The following is a 15,238-nucleotide window of genomic DNA, read 5'->3' on the forward strand; positions in this document are numbered from 1 at the left end:
TGTTTCCCTTGGTAGTCACAAAAGCCCAGTTATTACATAGTTTACTTTTGGTTTTGCAAAGAACGTATCCTGTAGAATGTAACTGTTTGTTTTTGGAGTACTTTCCATGACAGACTATGTTCTGTATTTTAATTGTGGACACCAGAAACACTTATTTCCACCAGTGAGATCAGGAATTCTTCTAGCATCCTAGCATCTGTATAGCTCTAGCAGGCTGACTTGGGGCTGGGCAAGCCCATAGGAATTTTCTCTGGGAGTTTACGTCAAGGCTTGAATAGGATATGAGTTTATACAGGGTGTGTATAGCCAAACTCTCTTATTCGTGGGCATTTATAAGTTGAGTATAAAATTTGGAATTGGCTCTCCTGGAGGAATATCAGCTGCTGTTCTTCATGTTCAGTCATGGTGTAGACTAGAGAGCAGAGACCAGGTTAAGGCTTTGTAAAGGAAACTTTTACTGCTTCCTACCTCAGATCAGTTTTATTCATTTAATATTATAGTTGATGCATCCTGATTCAGTAGTTCCATAAGATACTGATGGACTAGGAGTGGACACGAAGCTGCAGTGTGGCTAGTCCAAACCTGTTTTATCAGATGAGGTAAAAAAACCTGTTCTGGAACAACAAAAGAATGTCACCTGTTTTGATACTGTATTATAAGCACATCTAACAGGTATCGGTTTGAGACCTCAAGAAATGTCTTTGCTGATTCTATGATATGTTTCTGAGGAATGATCTTTTTTTTTAGGATCGTGACAATGGAATTTTATGGAAAAAATGATCTTACATTAGGAATATTTTTAGAGAGATACTGTTTCAGGTAAGAACATATTTTCTCCTTATGTTCCATTTATGATTTTTTTTCTTTTGTCTTTTTCGGGCTGCACCCATGGCATATGGAAATTCCCAGACTAGGGGTCAAATCCCTAAGTCTTTTTAGGATGTCTCTTTTTACAGTGATTGAAATGTGAGGCAAGAGAAGCTAAGGACCTCGGTTTAAGTCTTCGTGCTATCAACTACCACTTATATGACAAAGAACAAGTGTTTGAATCTTTACCAGCCCCCTTTTTAGGGATTAACAAGCTCTAGAAATGTCGGGAGTTTTACTAGGTAAAGTGAGATGATGTTTTAGAAACACTTGGCAAATAGAAGGTGCTCAACAAGTGGAAACTATCACTGTGATGTGGTTGAGGCAGGATGTTCAGCTGCAGGCTCCAAGCAGAACAAGTGGTACCCTGTGGAGATCATCCCCTGGTCATCCTTGCTCTAGAGAGGATGCTGCACTGTCTCCACAGTGGTCCTGATTAGCCAGTATTCACTGTACATTGCTCCTCAGTTTCGTGGTTAATGTGAGGACTTTCGTTTTGTCAAAGGCCTTCCTATCAGTGTCCTAGCATGTTCTGTGATACCCCCATGGTGCATCACATTCGACGCTTTGTCCATGGCCAAGGCTGTGTGCAGATAATCTTGAAGGAATTGGATTCTCCAGTCCCTGGATATCAGCATACAATTCTCACCTATTCCTGGTGCAGAATCTGCAAACAGGTAAGTGGACCCTGTTGCTGTAATATTTTATATAATATCATTTGTTTCTTTTATTTGTGTAGTTCTTTTTTCTTTTTGGGGAGAAAGTGGCCTCTATTATCTTGGATTTTTTTATTTGTCATTGAGCTCTTAGTTATTTTACCTTCTAGTGCTGTATGTTTCATTTAATGTTTGTTTCTTGAAGATTCCATTTTAGGATCTATCGGACACTGTATAAAATATAGGTACCTTGTTCAGTAAAATATATGGAGATTATATTTTGGCAATTTTTGATTATGTTTGTTTATTCATGCAGTAAATACTCATTTAGCACCGTCAAGGTGCCAGGTATTGTGCTAGGCCTTTGGAATGAAAAAAGAACAATGTATAGCTCCTGTCTTTCGGAGGGAGGAGACATACTTGTAGCACAGCAATTACAGTATGCTGGGTGTTTGTATAACTTTGAGTCTATATCCCAGCATTTCTATTTTGAGGTATAGATGAAACCGTGTTTAATTAATCTCTACTGGTTTTCATATACCTTCTTGAGGAAGGGACCGTGTGTTTTATTTCTTCCGTGTGCTTTTCTAACTCTGGAGGAAATATTAAGTGCCAATATTATGTTTTTATTTTTTTATTTTATTATTTTTATTTTTTTAGAGCTGTACCTGTGGGATATGGAAATTCCCTGGCTAGGGGTCAAATTGATGCTGCAGCCACAGCCACAGCAACACAGGATCTGAGCTCCATCTGCGACCTATACTGCAGCTTGCAGCAACGCCAGATCCTTAACCCAGTGAGTGAGGCCAGGGATCAAACCCACTTCCTCATGGATACTAGTTGGGTTCTTAACCCCCTGAACCATAATGGGAACTCCTATTATGTTTTTAATATATGCTTTTTTAATCCAGAGTGTTTGCAATAAGCAAAGTATCAACTTTAACTTCATTGTTATCTTTTTTTTTTTTTTTGCCATTTCTAGGGTTGCTTCCATGGCATATGTAGGTTCCCAGGCCAGGGGTTGAATCGGAGCTGTTGGTGTTGGCCTACACCACAGACACAGCAATGTGGGATCCGAGCCACGTCTGCAGCCTACACCACAGTTCATGGCAACGCCAGATCCTTAACCCACTGAGCAAGGCCAGGGATCGAACCCACAACCTCATGGTTCCTAGTCGGATTCATTAACCACTTCGCCACGATGGGAACTCCAACTTCTTTGTTATCTTAACTGACGTATTTTGGAGTGTACTTTTGGAAGGCACATATGGTATTTATAGAGTAAAAAAAATGCATGATCTCTGTCAATATCAGTGGTTGAGGAGGGCAAATTTGGTACTTCCTCGCTGCAATTTGAATAAAAGAGTATTAAAAACATAGTATTGGCACCAGATATTTCCTCCTGTGTTAGAAAAGCACACAGAAGCCATAAAATGAATTTTGCAATGATGGGTTTTACTTTTTATACTTATTCCTATATGCCTTTAGTTCCTGTTAGACAGCTGGCAATATTTATTGTAGAATATGTGTCCTTCTGTAGGATGACCAGTGAACTAGATAAATAACTTAGATTTGATCTTTGTATCTTGCATGCTTAGAATATGCACTTTTTTGTATTTTATTTTTTTAATGCCCTTGGGGTTATATTAGAAAGGAAAAGGTAAACATTTTTTGTTAGAGGCAGAAATGAAACTTTTTTTTTTTTTTTTTTAGGGCTACACCTGCAGCATATGGAAGTTTCCAGGCTAGGGGTCGAATTGGAGCTACAGCCCCTGGCCTGTACCACAGCCACAGCAACACCAGATCTGAGCTGTGTCTGCAACCTATGCCACAGCTCATGGCAATACCTGATCCTTAACGTACCGTGTGAGACCAGGGATTGAACCTGCATCCTCATGGATATTAGTCAGATTTGTTTCTGCTGCATCACAGTGGCAACTCCAGAAATGAAAACTTTCATGTGTCAGAAAAAGGTATAATATACATGACCAAACATTACTATACTTACTTATTTAATTACATATCTATAAGCTATGATAATAGAAAAATGGGCAGAGGGCATGACAAAACAGTGGTCCAAATGGCCAGTAGACATGTGCAAATAAATCTTAGTGGTCGAAGAAGTATAAATAAAATAAGTGGAATGTGTTTTTAAAGGACTCACATTTCAGGAATTCCTGTCGTGGTGCAGCGGAAACGAATCTGACTAGGACCCATGAGGTTGTGGGTTCAATCCCTGGCCTCGCTTAGTGGGTTAAGGATCTGGCGTTGCCTTGAGCTGTGGTGGAGGTTGCAGATGTAGCTTGGATCTGGTGTTGCTATGGCTCTGGCATAGGCCGGCAGCTATAGCTCCGATTCGACCCCTAGCCTGGGAACTTCCATATGCTGTGGGTGTAGCCCTAAAAAGACAAAAGACAAAAAAAAAAAAAAAGAAATCACATTTCAAAAATGTGTCGTTCCTGAGATTGGTAAGAAAGTTGGGAAATTGATATTCTCAGATACTTTTAGAGATTGTGTCAACCAGTACACCTGTTTTAGGAGATAATGTAGCAAAAAAATATAAAAGATTGTATAAATGTTCATGCTCTTTGGCCTGTCAATTTCCACTTTTATTAATTTATTCCAAGGAAATAATTATGGATAATTGTAAGTGTATGTTTATATATGTGTGTGTATACAAACACACATACACACGTACACAGACATACACATAGGGAAGTTCATTAAAGAAAGGCTTGGAGGTCCCGTTGTGGCTCAGCAGAAGCGAATCCAACTAGGAACCATGAGGATGTAGGTTTGATCCCTGACCTCGCTTAGTGGGTTATGGATCCAGTGTAGCTGTGAACTGTGATGTAGTGCACAGTCATGGCTTGGATCCCGAATTGCTGTGGCGTAGGCCAGCATCTGTAGCTCTGATTGGACCCCAGCTTGGGAACCTCCATATGCTGCCGGTGCAGCCCTAAAAGGCAAAAAAATAAAAAAGTAAAATAAAGACTTGTAATGTCTTAAATGCATATCAGTAGGATTTGGTTAAATATATGTCCATATAATAGATAGCCATTAAAAATCAAGTTGTACAAGAATATTCTATGTGGGAAAATATTTATGATATATTGCTCAGTAAAACAGAAAAAAAAAGGTTATGAAACTAATAACAGAGAAGAGTTTTTATTTGTAAAACCATGGCTAAGCATATATGTGTTCATGTATAAAAAGAAAGCAGTCATACTAGCATAATGATGGTGATGGGATTACTAGTGATATGGCTCTCCCCTGCCATCCTCGACTTAACCCACCTCTAAACATTTTTTCCCCTGTTTTCTGCAGGCAGATAATATTAGATTTGTACTAGAGAAGAAAATATATTGTTTTTTAAAGAAGAGATTCTCAATATGTAATTAAATAACAAGCAATTTACCCTGAATTTCAGGTAACACCAGTTGTTGCTCTTTCCAACGAGTCCTGGTCCATGTCATTTGCAAAATACCTTGAACTTAGGTTTTATGGGCACCAGTATACCCGTAGAGCCAATGCTGAGCCGTGTGGTCACTCCATCCACCATGATTATCACCAGTATTTCTCCTATAACCAGATGGTGGCGTCTTTCAGGTAAGAAGTCTGAGCAGCCTTGTACACAGGTTACTCCCTGGAAGGCTTGTAATATTTCTGCTGTTATTAGATCGAATTAATTTGTGATGGGTGTTTTCCCCCACCTCCACCCTTGCAAATGCCGAGGGCAACACTCTCTGCAAAAAGCTTTCAGTGTTATTTTATTGAATCCTTCAAGACACAAGTAGTATTATTACCCTCGATTAGAGCATGTTGCTTACAAATAGAGCTAGCAAGTGGTGGAGTCATGAGTCAAAACTAGTAGATTTGCTGCTACGTTGTTTTTGTATCAGAGAGTTTGTTAGAATTTTTGCTAAGCCATCACTTAACATAAGGATAATCAGATATCCTGGATAGAGCTAAAATCACTAGTTCGAAGAATGGGTAGTTACACTGTGGTATTAAATGATTTGAGAAAGCCTTTGGGCTCTGGCTTCAAAATATATCCAGAATCTGGACCTGTCTCACCACCTCCACCATTACTGCTGTGGACTGAGCCTCTTTTATCTTCACTAGATTATTGCAGTAAACCTCAGCCAGTTTCCCTTTGGCCATGCTCCCTGTAGTCTGTTCTTAACAAGGCGGTCAGAGTGGTCCCGTTATGTGAAAATCAGCTCAGGCCCTCCTCTGCTCTAAACCCCACAGTGGGTGTCTGTTTTACCCTGAGTGAAAGAAAGCTAGGTCTCTTCATGGGCCTCTAGGCTCCCCCACTCAGTTATATCAGGTAGGCTCCTACCTGGGAGACCTGCACTTGCTCTTCCTGCTCTGACCTGCCTGCTTTTCCTTGCTTCCTGCAGGTTTTGTTCAAATTTTATCTGCCGTGACTCTCTCTCACCCCTAGCGCTCCTTACTTCCCTTTCCGGCTTTATTTTGCTCTCTAGCACTTACTATCTGGCGTAAACTATGTTTTAAATATTTGTTTTTGTTTATAGCCTGAATCACGAGGGCAGTCATTTTGGCCTTTATTCAGTTCTGTATCTTTAGCACCTAAAACAGCATCTGACACATAGTAAGCCTTCAGGAACTATTTGTAGTGCCCCCCTACCTCCTTTTTGAAGCTAGGACTGTTAACCATGAACCCAGGGCCTAGATGGGGTATAGCATTTCCTAGACAACATAGACTTCAGGTGGAAAGGAAGCTGATGAGGATCCTTGGGAGCTGAGAAGGTAACAAATACCTTTGTTTAAGCTCATTGTAGAAAGGAGTCCCTCTCCTTGTTCATGGAGGCTTATATCCTGGTCATTTTTATTTTTAAAGCACATGAGGGTGGGATTGGGGGACAAATGATGACATCACAGTGTAGAAAAAAACAAAACTTTTTATAACTGGGAGGATATTTATAATGGTTGGCAGTCGTCTTCAATATTGTTATGATTCTTTCAAAATGCCATTTTTTAGAAACTGTATGATCTCTTATGCCTCAGGATTTAGCTGACCATCATGATACACTTCTACTCAAAATCTTAAACTAGTTTTCACTTTTCTATTGTTACTTGTATTTTCTCCTCTCAGTTATTCTCCCATTCGGCTTCTTGAAGTATGTGTTCCACTTCCCAAAATATTCATTAAACGTCAGGTCCCATTAAAAGTGTCCCTTCTTCAGGATTTGAAGGACTTCTTTCAAAAGTAAGTTTTATTTGCTTTGGTCATCTTTTTTTGTTTAGTGCTGTGTGTAATCTAAGCTTTCTTAAGTATCAGGTTTGTTCATTTAGCTTTCTTTGAGAACATAAATAATTATGTTTTTTTTAACTGTATGTTGTATATGCCTGATGCAAAGAAAGGAAAAATTTAGACAAAGAAGGTATTAAAGTATTAGTAAAGTATTTAAAAAGTATTAAAAAAGAAGTCAAACCCCCTCAGGCATAGCAACTATTAAAATTCTGATGTACATCCTTTCTGGTCTTTTTTCTCCAAATTATATATAATTCTTAATTAGATAATTTGTGTATGACACTTTTTTCTATTTATGTGAGATTAGAAAATTTGATTCCAGCTTTTCTAAAGTGTTTAATATTATTTATGTTTATATTGTTAGAGTTTCACAGGTATATCTTGCTGTGGATGAAAGACTCGCATCTTTGAAAACTGATACATTTAGCAAAACAAGAGAGGAAAAAATGGAAGATATCTTTGCACAGAAAGAGGTAATTCCTTTCTCTGACAGAAACCCCAGAGTTAGCTGTGAACTTGTTAGGAGTTCCTTTTAGGGTGTGTCTCAGTTTGCTAGAGTGGTTTCTGTTCCTCGTAGATGGAAGAAAGCGAGTTCAAGAGCTGGACCGAGAAGATGCAAGCTCGGCTCCTATCTTCCTCTGTGGAGACCCCTCAGCAACTGCAGTCAGTCTTCGAGTCACTCATTGCCAAGAAACAAAGCCTCTGTGAAGTGCTGCAAGCTTGGAATAGCAGGTGTGACTTTGCAGTCTAGCGTTTCTTACATATTATTGCCAAATTTGCCCTGCTTAATGTTTTCGATTTAAGTGTCCTTATTAATTATGGATGTTTGCTTTTACTGTCAGGTTGAAGAAACTATTATTTTTATCACCACTATCCCCCCTATACTTCTTTTCATCCTTTAAAGTGTATATGCTCATCATTAGATAGTTTGTGAAGATTAAAACAAAAAATGATGAGACTAGCCTTCAGTGCTATTTCAGATACCTGCCTTATGTGTGATTGCTGAATCCGATTGTATCTGAAACAGTATGTCATGGAGTGATTATTGGTTTTTAGGCCAGGATTTTCAAGAAACTGTTATTTTGTTTATCTTGTACTTCTACTTAAATATTTATTTTGGGGAAATAGTTCCTTTTAATGCTTTTACAAAGTTCAGTAAACTTTTTCCTGAACAGTTTGTTTGTTGTAGCATTTATTGTTAGAGCATTTATTTTTTGAGTGCTTGGATTATGTTAGGCACTAAGTAAGGTACTAGCTGAACATTCACTCTTTTATTCAGTTTTGAGTCCTGCGGTGTATGTATACTGATTCCATTTCACAAAGGAGGAGACTGGCTCTATGAGATGAAGGGATTTGCCCAAGTCATATAGCTATTAATTGTCAGAGCTGGGCCTTGAGTCTGGCCTGTTGGTCTTTAATGCCCATGCTTTTTACATTATGTTATACTGTCATAATAACTTGCTGTTCCTTTATAACTATAGTCATATCAGTAACAACTGATTAGTTGATTAGAAATAAGGCGAAAATTTAGTCTTCATTATGTACAGCTTTCAAATATCACAATCAAAGTAGAAAAATCTAAGTATTGTGGTTTCGAAGCTATACGGAGAAAATGTGTGAACGTTATTCAGGATATTAGAAAGAAAACCACATTCTTCTTTTTTCCCTTTTGTCTTTAACTATAGGTTGCAGGATCTTTTCCAGCAGGAAAAGGGTAGAAAGCGGCCTTCAGTTCCTCCAAGTCCTGGAAGACTGAGACAAGGGGAAGAAAGCAAGGTAATAAAATGTAGCTTTGTCTTTGGGCTTTCCTTGGTATAAATATAATTAATTTCTCTTATGACCCTTAGAAGGGTAGTGTAATACATTATTAATACTATGAAATGGAGTTTTTAATTTTGAAATTGTGAGGTTTCATGGTGATAGGACCTGGGTTAATTGTTTATGTTAGCCTGAAATAAAATAAAATTCCTTTCTTTGAAACATTTATCAAAAGCTGCTGTCTACTGGCATCGCTGAGGATAGCATCCCGGTGGTATTAAGTGCTACAAAGCAGAAGTTGTGGATGCTCTGAGTATACAATGGAGTCCTAATTTATTTTACTGTGCACTTTGGGTGTTCTTAATCTCTATGCCTAAGTGAGAAGCTTTCCTTAATGGCTCTACACCAGGCTGGTTCTACACACTGCTTTAATTAACCTTTCTTAACTGTATGAGTTTTCTCTCGCTGCACAACACATTACCACACACTTAGTGACCTAAAACATAAATTTATTTATTTTAGTATTTTTTTTTATTTTGTTTTTTTTTTTGTCTTTTTAGGGCTGCACCCGAGGCCTATGGAGGGTCCCAGGCCACGGGCCTACGCCACAGCCACGCCGGATCCGAGTTGTGTCTGTGACCTATACCACAGCTCACGGCAGTGCCAGATCCTTAACTCACTGAGCGAGGCCAGGGATCGAACCCGCATCCTTGTGGATACTATTCGGGTTTGTTAACCACTGAGCCGTGATGAGAACTCCTGAAACGTAAATTTATTATCTCGCAGTGGGTTAGGGCCCTGGTACAGTGTGGCTAAGTTTTCTCTGCTTAATCTCACAGCTAAAATGAAGGTTTCAGCTAGAACTGTTATCTGAGGCTCAGGGTCCTCTTCTAAGCTTATCCAGGTTGTTGGCAAAATTTAGTTCCTAGTGGTTATAGGACTGAGGTCTCCTTTAATTGCTGGCAGTTGACTAGAGGTGATTTTCAACTCTTAGAGGCCACCGGATTCCTTGCATGTGGCCCTTTCCACCTTCAAAGCTTACTTCCAGTGTGTTGAATTCTTCTCATGGTTCACATCTTTGCATTTTTCTGTCTCTGACCTCTGGACACAGATTTAAAGGACATGATTAGGTCAGACCTACCTGGTTAACTCCCTAGTTTAAGGTTAACTGATTTGGGACGTACGTACATTGTAAAGTCCCTTCATGGCAGTTATCTGGAATAGTATTTAACTGAATTACTGTGTGTGTGTACCCCAGAGGGCAGGATTCTTGGGGGCCATCATAGAATTCTGCCTGCCAGGCTAACTACGAACAGGTGAATTAATGTCAGTATATCATAAGGGCTTAATATTCTGATATCATGAGGGCTTTTGAGAGAATATCTTCTTTTTTGTTCAAGTGTATAGTATTTGTAGCAGAGTATTTTCCTGGAATGATGGGCCAAGTGCCTTAGATCTTTGTGCTATTTAGTAATACTTTGTAACTGGATTCCTTCTTTTTGTCTCATAAACGCCTGTAGGAATCACTTTTCCTCAAGGTTTAGCTGAGAGTGAGAATAAGAATTACTGAAGATGATTTGTATGTTAGTTTTTTGCCGAGTAGTCTAGGACTATTAATGACTATCACAGACTGCTAGTGGCCTTTCTATTTGCCTGTTGATGAAATTGCAAAACTAGTGGTATAAGATCTTTAATTATAATAAGGGAGACATAGAATCAAAAATATGGAATCAGTCAATAGATGATTATCTTTTTGAAAGATTGAAAGTTTATTTGAAAATCCGTAGCACTGCTTTTTGTTGTTGTTGTTGTTGTTGTTGTTGTTGTTGTTGTTGCTATTTCTTGGGCCGCTCCCGCGGCATATGGAGGTTCCCACGCTAGGGGTTGAATCGGAGCTGTAGCCACCGGCCTATGCCAGAGCCACAGCAACTCGGGATCCGAGCCACGTCTGCAACCTACACCACAGCTCACGGCAACGCCGGATCGTTAACCCACTGAGCAAGGCCAGGGATCGAACCCGCGACCTCATGGTTCCTAGTCGGATTCGTTAACCACTGCGCCACGACGGGAACTCCAGCACTGCTTTTTTATTCACTCATCTGATAAATGGTTCTTGAGTGCTTTGGGGCACTGTTCTGGGTACAAGGCATTCACGTTTGTGACTAAAGGCCATAGTTACTGTCCCCATGGAACGTTTGTCTAATGAGACTGACAATAAACAGATGAATCAATAAGCGTTTACGAAACAAATGGAAATAAGACTATGAAGACAAAAATCAAGAGAGATGGGGAGTATTGCCAAGAAAGTGGGCGATGGTGAGTTATTTTAAGTAGGATGACCAGGAAGGTCTCTCTGGTTTGGTAAACAAAGAACATTTTAAGTAGAGATCTAAGAAGTAACTTTATGGAGTTCCCGTCATGGCTCAGTGGTTAATGAACCCTACTAGTATCCCTGAGGACTCGGGTCCATCCCTGGCCTTGCTCAGTGGGTTGGGGATCGGGTATTGCTGTGAGCTCTGGTGTAGGCCACAGATGCAACTTGGATCCTGTGTTGCTGTGGCTGTGGTGTAGGCCAGCAGCTGTAGCTCTGATTAGACCCCTAGCCTGGGAAGCTCTATATGCGGCAAGTAGGGCCCAAAAAACAAAAAAAGAAAAAAAAAAAAAAAAAAAGAAATGACTTCGTAATGAAATTGTACACAGGGGTGATAGTCATTTTAAATGTATCTTATCTATGGATGATGGGCTTGAGAAAGTTCAGCAGATAATAAAAGATTACTAGGCTTAATGGATAATAATAAGTAGTTCTAGATGCTTTAATACATCTGTGAGCTACTGTTGAGAGCAATAGTCCCAAAGTATAGTTTAAGGACCCCAGGGGTCCAAGACCCTTTCAAAGGCTCTGAGATTTCCCTTTTCAACTACATATCTGTGTGAGACTAGATTTTCTTTATATACTTAAATCATAATCATATAGACTAGCAAATTAAATGCAGAAGAACGTAACTGTACTCTATCTATTAAGCTAAAGTATTTGTAAAAGTATGAAACAGTGTCAGTCTTTTACCAATTTGGGGGGGATATCTATTTTTTAATGAAAATGTGATTTATGTTAACATGTAATAGTTTATTATTGCTTTTAAATGAATTAATGTTCTAAAACTTTTTCAGTTTAATTTTTAATAAGGTAAAAATTGGAAGTTATAACCCACATAAACAAAAGTATTTGAGGTCTTAATAATTCTTAAGATGTTGAAAAGATTCTGGGACCAAAATGTTCAAGATTCGTTGAGTTAAAAAAAATTTTTTTTAATGTGATTTTAGTGTTTCCTTAAAAATGAAATACTTCCTTCTCTGTAGATAAATGCAATGGATGCATCTCCACGGAATGCTTCTCCAGGACTTCAAAATGGAGACAAAGGTTGGTCCTTGAGTCTGGTGATTTATACCTGTCATTGAATTTAAGGGCATTTCTTAGTCTATAAGTTGCTTTTAACTGGTAATTTTGAGAACTTTTGTCTGATGCAATTGATCATAGATTTTTTTCCCCCTTCTTGTAAAGCATTTATAGCACTGTCAGTTTAAGATTATCGTAAAGTACGCTGCATAAGATGAATTAGGATGTAGAAATATACAATATATAGAGAATAGGGAAAGAACAAGAAGATAGAGGAAAACTGAATTTCTGTTTAGCTTGTTCCAAAGTCAGCTCCCAGGTCACATGGCAAAAAGCTTACAAAGGTTTAATTTATATTTTTATATCACTAAAGTCTTTTCTAGACTTTAGCTGTTTTGCCTCAGTATTTTATTGAATAACTTGGTGCTGCCCAAGAAAATTGGGAAGACTAAGTAATAAAATTACTTAGTCTATCTTTGTCGAATAAGAGCTCAACTGAGAAATCTTGGCATTTTTTTTTCTATTATAATTAAGGGAATTTGCCCCCCTCAGAATAAGCCTGTGATTTTTTTCCCCAGTAGTGTCATGACTTCATTCCCTATTAAAGTGAATGAATTAATATTTAGGTAGGCATTATGGTCTAGTGCAAAGAGTATTGGCTAGAAGCCAGACTTGGCTGCCAGTCACTGCAGTCACTAAGATCTGACTGTGGTCAGGTCACAGAACCAGTATGGGTTTTCGTGTCTATTTCTAAAATAGCCACTGAAATGGCCTTCGTAACTTTTGAGATTCTAAAGTTATTTGGCTTATAAAGTAGAAGTATAACTTGGCTTTTTTTTTTTTTTTTTTTTTTTGTCTTTTTAGGGCTGCACCCATGGCATATGGAAGTTCCCAGGCTAGGGGTCAAATTGGAGCTGCAGTTGCTGGCGTACACCACAGTCACAGCAGCTCCAGATCCGAGCTGATCTGTGATGAACACCACAGCTCACGGCAACGCCAGATCCTTAACCCACTGATTGAGGCCAGGGATGGAACCCAAGTCCTCATGGATACCATTTGGGTTCATTACTGCTGAGCCACGATAGGAACTCCTAACTTGGCATTTTAAAAACATGGCAGTTAGGTAGAAATGGACGTAATGTCTTTCAGTGACTCATTTGCGGCTGTGTTTTTCTGTAGAGGACCGTTTCTTAGCCACCCTGTCCAGTCAGAGCTCCACCAGCTCTCCCCACCTCCAGTTGCCCACCCCTCCCGAAGCCGTGCCTGAGCAGGCGGTGGGAGGCCCCCCTGAACTGGATACCACCAGCAGTTCCGAAGGTACAGTTCAAGTCACTTTTATTGCACTTCCTCCAAAAGACATAAGCACTCCGAGTGCTTTGACACAGTGCTTTCTCGTCCCTTAGGATTTAAAAGTTTTATTATCGAAAGTGCTCTTTTAGATACAGCTTCTTTACCAGATCCTTTCTTCAGTTGCACTGCTTGACATGTAAATATCTCAGTAACAGAATGTTACTCAGCTTCCTTTACCTTCTGGGGATATTACTTCCTTAAGTCCCAGAAAGCACATGATTGTTGCCTTGTAAGAAAGAGAAATTGCAGCCATTTCTCTAACAACAAATATTTGTTTCACTAATAGCAAATTTATGCTTTGCTTCTCTCTTGCTTTGCTTTCTGTTTAAGCAGTAGCTACTTAAATTATAGCATAAACTTTAAAAATAACTCCTAAATTGTAATTAAACTCAGACGTAATGGCCACAGTGGGCATAACTGAGTTGAAGTGGCAGTAGGAACAGCTGTGACTAAGTTTATGCATGCTCTGTCCGTAATTACACTGTGGCTACTGCATGGTCTTGGGATGGTAAGAGGCCATTGACTGTAGGATGATCTCAACTTCAAAGATGTTGAAATGTAAAAAAATGAGCCCCTTGGAGGCAGGACTATGCATGCTTCGCTGTTGCTTCTTGTTTCATACCCATTATTCCTAGATCAGAAATTTTACATCGTAATTGGTAATTATGGTGTGCAGATGTCTGTGTTCCAAAAAGGAAAATATAGTTGAAATTTTTCTGCTTTCGTTTACTCTTCATGAATATTAACATATAAGTAGAATATTTTTCATCCTAGATGTATTCGATGGGCATTTGCTGGGGTCCACAGACAGCCAGGTGAAGGAAAAATCAACCATGAAAGCCATTTTTGCAAATTTGCTTCCAGGAAATAGTTATAACCCTATTCCATTTCCTTTGTAAGTATTAGAAAAGCCAGTGGTGGTTGGGTGGTTTTATTTTCACTCATGAAAAGAAATCTCTCTCTGTAGACATTACTCTTATGCATATTTAAATGTGTTTGTTTAACGTGTATGTATATTTCTCAATCCTAAATTACACTTCATTGTAGCAAAAGAGATGTCTTTTGATACAGTGTAATTTGTAGGCCATGTAATCATTATATAGTGAATGAATTTTAAAAGCATTAAATAATATTGCTTGATGCTTAAGATTACTGGTTCTGAGAAGAATTGCATATATGTATATATACGCATACACATACAATATACTGCTACATCTATTGATCTCATAATCAAAAAAGCATACTGCTGATTGTATATGAGGATATTACTGACCCAGTTATTTACTGGGACATGATGCTTTTCTAATAGTATTGCAATGGCACATATGAGTTTTCACGTGATCTCATTTGTACTGAGCTCAGTCAGAGTGGGGAAGAAACATAGGCTGGCTATGAGAGTTTGTTTTCCTTCTGCTAGTTGACCTGTTTGGCTGTCCAATGCTGTACTTGTTACAGTGGTACAAGTGTATTCAAAAGGTGGACGTTTGTTGATGAGAATTTTGTTCTCAGCTGACATATGTATGTATTCATTTGGTCAGTATTTAAATGTATGGAGTGCCGGCTCCAGTGCCTCAGGATGTAGAAGAAGATTAGGAAGGGAATCTCGAGAGCTGCCGTCAGGGAGGAGACAGATAGACTCTCATTACAGCATGTGATGCGTGCTGGGATAGTAGTATGTGAAAGGCCCCTGTTTTCTCTGCTTTAGGCATGAATACCTTAGTTTCTTGACTGGATTTTGGTTCTTTCTGTTTTATGATCTTTGCACATGCCCTTACTTTCTTCTTAGTCATTAACTCCTGTGCATTCCTTCTCAGGAAAACTTAATGAGACCTTCCCCTGGTTCTGTTCCCCAAGCAGATTATGACTCTTAGTTCTATGCCCTCATGATTCCCTCATGGCATTTATCACGGAAGGTGATTATATTTATTTGTA

At 38.9% G+C, this 15,238-nt stretch overlaps 1 protein-coding gene across 25 annotated transcripts in view; it reads left to right on the forward strand.

Annotated features, from left to right (window-relative positions):
* Positions 1 to 15,238, forward strand: part of PIKFYVE (phosphoinositide kinase, FYVE-type zinc finger containing) — a 96,555-nt gene that overhangs the window by 63,156 nt on the left and 18,161 nt on the right. For 22 of the 25 annotated variants that reach the window (XM_013984434.3, XM_013984438.3, XM_013984439.3 and 19 more), the window contains 10 exons: positions 748 to 819; positions 1,373 to 1,544; positions 4,954 to 5,132; positions 6,646 to 6,759; positions 7,169 to 7,277; positions 7,382 to 7,536; positions 8,490 to 8,580; positions 11,920 to 11,980; positions 13,136 to 13,273; positions 14,081 to 14,201. In XM_013984434.3, the coding sequence (XP_013839888.1) occupies positions 748 to 819; positions 1,373 to 1,544; positions 4,954 to 5,132; positions 6,646 to 6,759; positions 7,169 to 7,277; positions 7,382 to 7,536; positions 8,490 to 8,580; positions 11,920 to 11,980; positions 13,136 to 13,273; positions 14,081 to 14,201 (1,212 nt within the window). Of the gene's footprint in view, positions 1 to 747; positions 820 to 1,372; positions 1,545 to 4,953; positions 5,133 to 6,645; positions 6,760 to 7,168; positions 7,278 to 7,381; positions 7,537 to 8,489; positions 8,581 to 11,919; positions 11,981 to 13,135; positions 13,274 to 14,063; positions 14,202 to 15,238 lie in introns of all 25 variants that reach the window. The other 3 variants (XR_014829127.1, XR_014829126.1, XR_014829125.1) reach the window with 1 other exon arrangement.

Source organism: Sus scrofa, chromosome 15 (genome assembly GCF_054392235.1).
Source record: "Sus scrofa isolate SSC_HxYL_T2T_F1_AM1 chromosome 15, Sscrofa_HxYL_maternal_Yorkshire_Landrace_v2.0, whole genome shotgun sequence".
NCBI classification, from domain to species: domain Eukaryota; kingdom Metazoa; phylum Chordata; class Mammalia; order Artiodactyla; family Suidae; genus Sus; species Sus scrofa.